The sequence below is a fragment of the Tauraco erythrolophus genome, chromosome 2 (assembly GCF_009769465.1).
Source record: "Tauraco erythrolophus isolate bTauEry1 chromosome 2, bTauEry1.pri, whole genome shotgun sequence".
Lineage (NCBI taxonomy): Eukaryota > Metazoa > Chordata > Aves > Musophagiformes > Musophagidae > Tauraco > Tauraco erythrolophus.
This window is the reverse complement of record NC_141466.1, coordinates 67,073,567-67,085,783: the sequence shown is the minus strand read 5'-3', so window position 1 is coordinate 67,085,783 and position 12,217 is coordinate 67,073,567. Positions and strand designations below refer to the sequence as shown.

General features: G+C 36.9%; 1 protein-coding gene across 1 annotated transcript in view; it reads right to left on the bottom strand.

Annotated features, from left to right (window-relative positions):
• SUPT3H (SPT3 homolog, SAGA and STAGA complex component) overlaps positions 1–12,217 on the bottom strand; it is an 87,965-nt gene that overhangs the window by 2,108 nt on the left and 73,640 nt on the right. Inside the window, exons 5-7 of the mRNA XM_086625577.1 lie at positions 4,903–4,978; positions 1,721–1,833; positions 1,000–1,107 (exon numbers count right to left, since the gene is read on the bottom strand). Of these exons, the coding sequence (XP_086481703.1) occupies positions 1,000–1,107; positions 1,721–1,833; positions 4,903–4,978 (297 nt within the window). The remainder of the gene's footprint in view (positions 1–999; positions 1,108–1,720; positions 1,834–4,902; positions 4,979–12,217) is intronic.

Genomic DNA, 12,217 nt, shown 5'->3' with positions numbered 1-12,217 from the left:
TTTGACCTTCTAAACCTACACTAGCTGCTACTGTCAGAGAAAGGGATGATTATTTGGACTGGTATCTACTGCTGTGGCTGCAGTGGAGCAGCTCGTCTTAGAAGGGGCCATTGTTACCTCAACAAAATTCAGTTTGCAGGCATTACTGAGAAGCTTTAGCCTAGTTCTGAGAAAAAACACGAAACCACACATTTGGCCTTACAATCACATTGGTAGTTAACATGTGACACAAGTTAAAATTAATATTTAAAATGAGACACTTTATTTCCTGAAGACATTTTGATTTATTTTTCCTTTTTTTTTTTTTTTTTTCTTTCCCAGGCTTGTGCATCAAATACCTTTTTTCTTTTCCTTTGTTTGGATTTGGTAGAGTCTTGTCCAATTCCACCATTCCCCAAGGTTCCTGATGGGGTTTTCCCAAGATGCTGCTGTCCTGTTGATGCTGGGGGTGTAGGTGTAGGAGGTGGTGTGTTTTCAGGAGAGTCAAGACTGGGCTTCACACTTGTAGATTGCCCTAAGAGATGCGGCTGTAAAAGCAAGATGTTAAACAGCCATCACACAAATATAAAAAAATATTTTCTTCTTAGATTTACTGTTAGAAGAGATGCAATACAGAATTCAGTTTGCTCATTCTATAGGTTACTATAATATCTGTATCATAGCAATGCATGCGATACAGCACTTATTGCACTTGCCACTGTTGACAACTTTAATCTCCAAATCTGCAAGAAAGACTTCAATATAGAGAGAAGGAATTCCCACCCAAGAAAAGAGGACTTACACTTAAATATAAATTATTATTCTGCTAAGAATTTAACATTTGGAGCTGTAATTTAATGTCTTTCTGTCTAAATCTGTAGCTTCAATGTTCATAAACTCCATAACAGAAGTCTGTATCAATAACAGATGCAATACCATCTTGTTCGAAAGCAACAAACTACCAAATATATGTAAAAGTTAAACAAAAAATGCATTATTATGAGAAAAAGCAAGCTTTACCTCCGTAGAGTTGTGATACTGTATGAAGGTGGCAGATATGGCATGACTGAATGGGTCACCAGCTTTGGGAGCCATGTCCTGCTTAACCAAAAGAGCCAAGTCCACCAACTAGAGGGGCAAAACCAGACGACAAACAGGTAGGTTTACTGACACAGTACTTACTACGAATGCCATCGTAACAATGAAGGGAAAGAGGAGTCGTGGGTTGAGGCAGATTATTCCTCGTGTTTCTCAGTTGAAAACAAAATTATTCAGAGATATTTCAGCCTAAGGAACCTTTCTTTTCCACTTCTGTAAATATATGGAGTAATCTATCTACCCAAGAGGGCTCGGCTTGGCACTAAGGTAACGTTTTGTTTTCCAGGAAATCCTGCTTTTTAATCCAATTGTGCAATGGGGTTGAATGAGCCTCAGCACACTGCCAAAGGTCACATAGCGAAGTATGCGGTTTTAGTTTGGACATGAATAAAGTTCGTGCTGGACTCCACTCTCCTCTGTAACCATTATAAAAAAATTCTATTTGCATATAAGATAGATGAATATGGTATACTACACATCTCTCATACAGTAATTTGAAAGACAGAAAGGAATCCAGTCAGCTTGATTAGCCGAAGCAGTGACTGCTGAAGGGGTTTACAAAACAGTCACCTGAGGCTGAAGTACATCGCAGAGCAAATAATTCATTTTGATTAACTACAGTTTGATCAGTATACTCCCTTACCTGTGCCACAGTCTCATACGCTAAATATGCCAAAATCTCCATGGCGACTGCATTTGGCTTTATTTCCATACTGCTGCAGTCCAACCAGTCACGAAACTTGGATGCTTTCTTTGCTGTCAGTTAAAATCATAGAGGGAAAAGTAAAAGTTAACAACAGGTAGGCCAAAATAATGGTTTTTTTACAGTCATAGAAAATACTACAAATGTGAAACAAGGAGTGTGACTCATTGGATTGGCCAAGGATGGAGTTATCAACATGGAATTAGTGGAGAAAAGACTGTTATTTATGCTAGGGGTTGCTCAGCCTGGAGTGGGTTGTTCAGCCTGGAGAAAGGAAGGCTCTGGGGAGACCTTCTAGCAGCCTTCCAGTACCTAAAGAGGCTACAAGAAAGCTGGAGAGGGACTTTTGACAAGGGCGTGTAGTGATAGGACAAGGGGCAATGGCTTTAAACTGAAAAAGGGTAGGTTTAGATTAGATCTAAGGAAGAAATTCTTCACTCTGAGGGTAGTGAGGCACTGGAACAGGTTGCCCAGAGAAGCTGTGGCTGCCCCATCCCTGGAAGTGTTCAAGGCCAGGTTGGATGAGGCTTTGAGCAACCTGGTGTAGTGGAAGGTGTCCCTGTCCCTGGCAGAAGGGCTGGAACTGGATGAACTTTAAGGTCCCTACCAACCCAAACTATTCTATGATTCTATGATTTCATATATAAGATTCTGGAGACCCATAAGTAGCATGGAGGAAAGAGAAAAACACTCAGTTATTCAATCATACGGGAGATTTCAGAACAAGAAAAGGTCCACCCCAGAGGACTGTAGACAGGACAACCTTGATTTTGAATGTATTATTGTAAAAGAAATAATATGATTGCTTCACATCTTTTATGAATGACAGAAAGCACTAGAAGAAATCAAAACAAATCCGAGTCCATATAAAATGATATAATTGTAGTAACAATAGTGAAAATTAATGAAGAAGGAAAGAAGAACTAGGAAGTCCTTGTGTTAACCATGCAGGGATTAGGTGCTGACAAAGTAGCCAAGATGATTTGTAGATCAGTGTTTTTAAAATGTGCTTTGGATATAAAGATATAAGGACAAATGTAGATCTGCAAATGATCAGCATTCACACAAGAACTTCACACTGCTAATGGATGAGATCACTTAGGAGAAAGTACAAAGAAAAACATGGGACAAAGAAACATGATATTTGCTAAGAGAGTAAAGGGAAAGAAAAAAGGATGATCTTACTTAGGTCAGTGGTGCGCAAGGTGACCACAAAAAGCTGTGGAGACTTGGACAGAAAGGAGCGCGTAAAATAAAGATTTAATGAGGGCTGCCTGTGAAGACAGGACAACAAAATGAAGTAAACACCAAGTGGGAGAATCATTTGAAATAGCTCTTTCAAAGAGAGTCTTCACTGAGGGCTAAAAAGCTAAAGATAAGTCAGGTATTAAACAGAAAATGGGTGTACATAATGGCTATTTTTTCAGGAGGGACTGAAAAAGCTACATGGGATTGCTGAAGACATAAAAAAAAAAAGGGCAAGAGAAAAAGTATGAAGGTGACAGCAGGATTGCAAAATGTTCTCTAGAATTTAAATTTGTAGTCTTGTAGTATTTGATCCTTTGATGGGCCTTTTCTTTCACCTGTCCTTCAAACTGCACAGAAATATGTGGAGCTGTAATTATGAATATATATTGTTAGAAAAGCTTCTTGAAATCCCTTCCAGGTTTATTCCCTTGTGACACAGTTTTCATAGGTTTATAGTTCATTAAAAAGGGTTTACTACTTTTAACACAGCAATACATTCAATTTTTACTAAAATATAACAAAATAAGTAATAGCCTTTGTGCTAGTTTTGAACAAATGTTCTGCATGGCCTTTAGTATATTCTATCTGGCTGAGTTCATATTATGCAATTGAATTTGTGCATGAGTCTCTCTTGCTACTATTTTCTAAGCACTGTAATTCTCTTATTCTTTAATGACATTAAATGACAGTGAAAAAGAACTGTGTAGACATGGTCATTTAAAAACACTGTGAAAATACCATTGAGATATTTTTATAGAACACAATTCCCTGGTCAGCAACATTCAATTTTATTTTGCAAATTTAAGATTTGTATTTGTTCTATGTCCAGGTTGTAATTTTTGGGTTTTAAAAATGACTTTATCACAAACCTCTCATTTGCTGAAGTCACCCTAATCTGAAGTATCATTTATCTAATGGCTCACAGATGTGTGATGCCAAATCATAACTAAGCTTACAAAACATATTGAATTAGGAAAAGAAAGGCTTACAAAACATGTTTTCCTACATTTGCTGACATTTGCTGATACAGAACAGTATTTCAAATGTGTCATTTATTTGCCATAAATGAGTCACTCTTTCTTCGAATTTAAAAGGAAGAACAAGATAAGGTCTCTCATTTAAAGACACTATTGTGCTCAAGTCTGTTGTAGGATCATGTGCTGTTTTGTCATGATTTTTACTGGCTCCTTCACCTCACTTTCTCTGACATTTGACCTAAAACCTTAGTCATCACTTAACCGCTTCTGTAATGATGTTTTGCTACATGATCAAGCCCATTAATTTACAGCTCATTATAGTTGTGGCCCACAAGTACTTCTAGTAAGTTGGTTTTCAGTGCTAGTAAAGCCCTAATTCTGTCATCATGTTATTAGTGTTGGAATGGCTTATACTGATGAATTTGGCTAATGTTGAAAAAATTCCACAGCAGGAGCTTACAGCTTAAAATAGAAAAGACTCTTTAGTAAGTTCTTTGTGTCTCTGCGGATAGGGAAATAAAAGCAAAACTTGATGCTCTTCTCTAATTTTAGATACATTCCAAAAAACCTGCAACCGTGAAACTTTGCAGACTTCAGGCAAGTATGGGTGTTAATCCATTAACTCTTTACCAGTTCAATCTTTGCAGTTGTCCCCACCAGCACAGAATTTGAGCATACAGAAAGCTTGGTAAATATTCAAATAAAATATGCTGCCGGACGGCCTGAAACTATGCGAAATTAACTGTTCCCAGGAGTTATGCAGACAAAGAATTTCAAGTTTTATTATTGCAGATGAAACAAAAGTGCTTTCAAAAAAACATGAGGTCCTGCTGTGTTCTCTATTACATGAAATAATAATTGAACATCTTAATACAGTACAGTCATTATTATACTTACAAAAACTCAGTTGCCGACTTTCACAAAATTCTGCATACTGGACCGAGTCCATCATTCGTGTTTGTCTTTCTGCTCTCTGACAAAAAGAGTAGAAGTACATGATGTACCTTATTCCAACAACTGCATTCCACAACAGAAATTATAGCAGCAAAGTAGCCCTGCCATAACCTTGAAGTAACTCTCCCATAATAAACATGTATTGAACAAGTTAAGATGAAGAAATATAAACCACAGATTGGTTATTAGTCTCGTGAGTTAAATTTCCCAGAGGAGCATGTCAATTCTTATTTTCAAAACCTGCCTGCACACCGTTCACCTACAACAGTGACCAGGGCTGAGTTACGAAAAGCGCTGAGCACTCTTGCCCTGATAGAGGTACGCATTTAAACTGAAGCACGAGTAGTCTGCCTACATGTTTACAGACGACCAGACAAGTAAAACGTTCTCCTAGACCAAGGCCAATGTGTTCTGCAGAACTGAGCAGAACTAAACCTGTGTGCTTTTAAAATGGGAGCATTAGCATTAGTGAAACGAATAAACTCCATCACGTTGAGGACGTACCAGACAGAGAGGAGCACTGAAGTGCCCCTTCCCACACAGACATACAAGATACTGTAATAATTAAGTGGTAAATATGCCTGTTTCATTTTTTTTCCACTGTTAATCTATGATATTTTATACTTCTGAACATCTACAGGAGAAGAAAGGAAATTAGACTAAAGTAGAGGTCATTCAAGAAAAACAGTTTAAAATGTTCACTACTAGATTTAAGAATGTATTTCACGCAAAGTCTAGTGTAAACCAAAAGATTGTATCTCAAAAAAAGTCAAGGTATGAAATCATAAATATTATGCACACCCTCCCTTCCACGTATATACTATGCCCTAATTGAATCGTGGTTAAAGGACCACTGAAGTTCATGGTTAGGTTTGAGTACATGTTTGAGTTTTGTTTACTTCATCAGAGCAGGGCTGATTTTCACAAGGTAGGGATCTGGTCTCTAGAGGAGATTAAATCCTTCACGTATCGGAGGAAGGAAGCAGTAGTTAAAGAGAACGATTATCATATATTGAAGCAGACAGCTTACTCAAGTCTCTCAAACAAGCAAAGTAGGTTGTCTTAAAAATCAAGGAAAGGAATGTAACTATCTTCCAAAGAATAACAGGTGTGTTCGCATTAAAGATAAAAATAAAGATAAAACCACACACATACACACAAATTTTGATGAAATTGAAATCATAGCATTCTTTAATCAGATCTAATGTAAGACAACAAGGTTGTTGATAAGAGTATTTGGACACAGGCTATATAACCAGTATTTGGTCCAAGCAGTTTCTCAAATCAGAAAATAAATAAAAAAACCAACGGTACTTCAAATGCAGTTTCTTCCTCTATTCTCTGCTTTTTAGGTCACTCTTCTACGACAGTCCAATCCATCAATTATGAGATCTTGTTGACAGTCAATATGATCAATCTAGTTGTGAACTGATCTACTAACTGCACAGAAACATACCTATATATTCTTTCTTTCTTTTCTTCTCTTCTCTATTCAGTCAACCATTTCTACTGTATTCTGACTCTTAGTTACCAGGACAGAAAATGCTCTACTTCAGCGTTTTTCAGTTTTTCTATGCATGCCTTTGGTATCTTGACTATATTTTGTGGAGTTGTCATTTCAGATAAGCAAAAATTTTCAGTCAATCTCTTTCATCAACACATTAATTAAGTTCAGATTGATTTTGTATCCTTTAAAAATAATTTTCACAATGCATGTCGTAACTTCAACCCTCATCTAGCATAACCATAACAGAGATCTGTTTTGCCTCTGAATTAATTCAAGCATACTTTTGAAGTCAGAAGGCACCACCAGGATCATCTAATCTGAACTTCTGCATAGCACAGGACACTTCTCACATAATACATCCTAGAAATGGTAGTCTTATAATTCCTTGTGTAATTTTACTAAATGTTTTAGAAAGGCAATTCAGGTTTAAATTTTTCACATATTAAGAGATAATTTATTCAAATAATTTAAAATTCTAACTTTTTATGCAATATGGTTTAAATTCTATAATTATTTGTGTCTTTGTTTGCGAGACAGAATTTACCAGTTGGGTATTTCCAGATAAATAATTTAAATTTAAGTGGGTATCAAACAGATTGAGCTTCTCTATGACAAAATTTTCTTGAAATTTTACATGGAAATGTGTAGGCTTGAAGAACTGTTGTTTGACATCCCTCTCCAACAACCTTCCCTCTAGACATCTCTGACCTAAACTTCAGCTTAAAAGAGGACTATTGCCAACACTAGATAAAGTCAGCTATGGCTTTCTCTAACGAAGTCTTGAAAATCTCCAAGGACAGATTTTATGTCTTCTCTGGACAACCTGCTCCAGTGTTGCATTTGCCAAAAAGATTTCTAATGTCCTACTTGAAACCACTGAGCAACAATTTGCAGTTCTTGAGCTTCTTTATTCTACCCAGCACTACTAAAAAAAATTTGGTTCTATCACCATTGTAACTGTCCTACAGCAGTTGTAGTCTGCTATCTAAACTTAGCCTCTTCTTCAGACCAGTAAAACTAAGCAATCTCTCTCAACCTCTTCTGACAGATCATGTGCTCCAGTGCCCTCAGCTCTCAGTAGCTTTCAGCTAAACCTTTCCAGTTTCTCAGATTTTCCATGGAACTGAAGGACCTGAAACTGGATGAAGTGTTCCAGATTTGGCTCAACAACGCCAAGTAGAAGGGCATGACAACTTACTTCAGTCTGCCAGCCACATTTCTGCAAAACTGTGAGTTTTGCTTTAATATTATGAGACCAAGCTGTTGACTCATGTTCAACTTGATGTTCTCTACCACCCCGCAGGTTCTTCCCAGAAGGGCTGCTACCCAGACAGCTGGTATTCAGTCTGTACTGGTGCATGGGGTTACCTTGTCCCGGATGCGGAAATTTAGTGAACTTTCTGTTGCTTTAGCCCTCAAGGTTTTCAAGACCTGTCTGGACTAAAGCTCCATCAAGGAGTGTGCCAGCCACTCTTAATTTACTGTCATCAACAGATTCACAGAATGTGCATTTTATACCATTGCTCACATTTTTGTCTACATTGTTGATGAAGATATTGAATGATATGGGTCTCAGTATCAATCCCTGGGACATTCAGTTTTCACCTGTTGCTACCTATATGTCAAGCCATTGGCTGTTACCCTTCACATACAGCATTTCCACGGATTTAAAAACCTTTGCAACAAGGAAGGTACCGGAAAATAAAAACAACATTAAATCCTAACATGAGGAGATATGCTTTGAAGTCCTATCTGAGTTGACAAAGAAAAACAATATCTCAAAATTTGACAAAGATACTTTAACACACAATTAGAAGCATTCCAAAAGTAATATGAAAGCCCAAAAAGCAGATTAATCCCAAGAGCAGTTATGTTAAATTCAATGATTTGGCAATGGCTACTCTCAGCAAATGCACTAGAAAAGTCCCTGAAAATGCATGCTGTCAAAGGCTAGTCAATATACCTCACAGTGTATTCACTATCAAAGCATTGCAAGTTTCTCTATAAAAAGTGAAACACAAAACTCCCTCTAATCAAAGGCTTATTTTTTAAAAAAAGTTTTGGTGAAGGGACATTTTTCCAATAGGGTCTTTATTTCTCTCTACAAATTGTCTATAGCTATTACCCAAAGACCTAAACAGTGGACTTAGTTTTGTTCTTCTATAATAGACTAAACGAATACTTACACTTACTTTAAATCTGTATGAAAATTTCTTATGTAGGAAAATTACCTACATATCTGTGAAAGAAAATGGTTTTCTCCCTTCAATTCTCCTCTCTAAAAGAAGTCTTTCTTAACAGTGGATTCTAGAGTGATGTTCTAAAACACCACCAAACATAACAGCTTTTATCACAAATAAGTGGACTATATATTCTTCCCAATACACTTCAATATAAAAAAAAAAAATTACATCATAGCATGGAAACTCACAGTTGAAGGGATAAGGATAGCCATTTCATCAGTCCTACCAGTTTTAGAATAGTCTATAAATAACCAGCAAATGCAGAAGAAATAAATGGATATATTGCATAGGTGTATCAGCTTTAAGGAAACAGCAAAGCAGAAGACAACAGCAGATCATTTTTCCTCTTCACTTCTCAAGATTTTAAACAATAATTATTTTCTCTTACATCATCCCTGCTTTGGAAAAATCTAATGTTTCCTTATCTCCATATTTCTAAGATATATTTCATAAATTCAAATTGAATCAATAACACAGGATAAAAGGGAGAAGAAAGTGAGCACACTACTGTGAACACAGTGTTACTCCAGGCCAAAGAGTTTAAAGGAAACAGCATTCAATGTCAGAGGAGCCACAGAAAGTTTGTGAAAATGTTATAAGCTGTAAGTAATGTTTTCTGTTAAGTCTACAGAATACCAACTTGCTCTTTTTCACAGTCTTTATTTTTTAATTATTTTGTTGCTCAAAGCCTCATCCAACCTGGCCTTGAACACTTCCAGAGATGGGGCATCCACAGCTTCTCTGGACAACCTGTTCCAGTGCTTCACAAAACTCAGAGGGAAGAATTTCTTCCTTACATCTAATCCAAATCTGCCCTCTTTCAGTTTAAAGCCATTGCCCCTTGTCCTATCACTACATACCCTGTAAAAAGTCCCTCTCCAGCTTTCCTGTAGGCCCCCTTTAAGTACTGGAAGGCTGCTATAAGATCACCGCGGAGCCTTCTCTTCTCTGGGCTGAACAGCCCCAACTCTCTCAGCCTGTCTTTATAGGAGAGGTGCTTCAGCCCTCAGATCATCTTCATGGCCTCCTCTGGACTAGCTTCAATTTTATACAACTGAAATTTTTCAAATTCTGTTCTGGGAAGGAGTAAAGAAATCACTCCAACAGGACTGAAGTTCTCTTTCATCAGTACAAAGGTAAGTTTGCTGGGAATCTTTCCTACATGAAGAAACACTGAAACAACCCTGGAAGCAATTCACCTTGAAGCAATCTGAGCTTGAAATCAGATACAATAAATGGTATCAGTTACACTGCCCCACTGGTTTATCAAAACAATTAAAAATCTACAGTTTTTACTCTCTTTATAGTAGTACCAGTCAGACTAAGCAGTTAAGAAGCTGAGTTATGTGGCGTACAGCAGAGTTAAAATACTTTGCTTGCTTTCCTTGGAACACGCTGAAGGACGCAGTAGATAGGACCTGGCACAGTAAATCTATGCTTAGTCTTCCAAAAATGTGTTGCATTATATCTTTCTTTCAGCATGAAGAACTAAAAAGGAAGACTAAAAAACGACAGGAAAGAAAAGGCAAAGAGTTACATGTTGTCACCTCCCATCCAGAATGAAAAATCATCTTATTTCGACTCTGTTTTGAAGCTTTCACACTTGATATGTAAAGCTCTTTGTGTGTGGGGAAGGCAAGAGGCCAAATGTTAACTTGCTTACCAACTATTTCGTGTCTGAAGGAAATGTGCCGAGTACCCGCTAAGCTGGAACATTTGAAAAACGTATGCAGCATGGCTGGACACCCCTGTGTTTGGCCACAATGTTAATGATGAAGATGTTGGCTTCCTAAACTGCTTGCATATTCACATTATGGTGTGATTTCCTGATCTCCTTTGCTAAAGACCTCTTCATTGTGCATCTATCATGGATTCAAAGGAGCTAGGTGGCTAACCTAGGAAAAAAACAAAGCTGCCCTGCAATGGCTGATATTACTAAAAGAGTATGCTAAATAAAATTTTTTTATTTAGACTAGAGAATAACAGGAAGCTTCCATATGCTGTACGTAACAGCTCTCGGGTCGTAGGTCAAAAATTACTGAGATAAAAAATAAATAAATAAATTTGAGAAATAAAGCACAAGATAGCTCAATACTGAAGAGCTTACAAAATATGCTGAAAATACATTTTTCGTCTTCTGTATCTTGAAATTATCTGAGGATTATCACTATCTGAAGATAGTTGTTACATAAAGGAAAAAACTATTTACTCTTCTGAGAATCACTTGAATTTCTAAGCAAAGAAAAAAAGGGGTTAAAAGTAAGCATTTTCAAAGATCGAGCTTACTCAGATTTTCATACAGAAAATAAAAATGCCACTTGGGGAAAGAACAATAGCTTTTGTAATGCAATACTTGATTTGGCTATAAAGTACAGACATACAGGGAATTTTTATCATTTTTACCCACTTCTTATAGAACATACCACACATTCTGCAGTAACCATTAATCTGAACAAGTCTGCATAACAAACTTGAGGTCTTTGATGTAATACTGCTTTTGAGTGCTCATGTGTTCAGTACAAAGTTCCCAATACCTTCATTATTAGAAGAAAACAAGAGGTCTTTTTCTGGCAGACCAAGATGATCCTAATTTCAATGTATTTACAGAGCTATAAATAGTAAAAAAAAAAGTTCTGTTTTTTTCTCTACAATATTAACCCCACTCTCCCTTCCAATAAACAAAGTTTAAGACCTTAATAAGCTTAAAAATCTTAACCATTACAAACATGTTAAGGATTTACAACTGCAAGTGACATCAAAGGAAGCTGTGAACGAAGACAAATTAAAACGAACTGATTTTTTTTAGTTTTATTTTTTCACTATAGAAAATTGGTGATTTTCTGTCCAGGGACAAAGATGGGATTCACTTGAACAAGTTGGACATCTGCAATATCTTAATTAGTCACCTAAAGTCCCTTTATAGTAAAAAAGATAATAGGAACTTATAAAGAGCAACTCTACCCTAAACTAGATTTTAAAATAAGTCAGATGAATGACATCTATGAATTTGTCTGAAGTTCATCAACTGTGGACATCAGCAACAGAGCCCTAGGGACACTGGCTTAGGTCTACATGTCCACAGCACAGAAACATCCTCAGAGAAAGTAAGACAAATCCTGCTTCGATGAGTGACGAGTGAGGAACGTCATCATTAATAGGGCAACTTCCATTTCAGGGCTAAGCAAAAGCCAAGACTGAAGACTGACTCAGTAGATTTGGTTGCTGCTCTGATCTCAAAGCAATGAAAGTATACACAAAGGCGGCTTTGTACCCCGAGTGTGTGTTAACTCCATTCATCTTCCTCAAAGTATGTAAAACGTAATCTAGCAAAGTTTGTGCAGATAAGTAGGGGGAAGGGAGCTGGCAAGACTATTTAAGATTATGTAAAAATTTCAAGGGAATTATGAAGAAAGCAAGCAAATGAAATTGCACAGACAATAAAAAAATGAATGGATTAATGCCCAGCAGTCATGATCTAATTGCTTAAGGAATAAATAAAACAGACCTC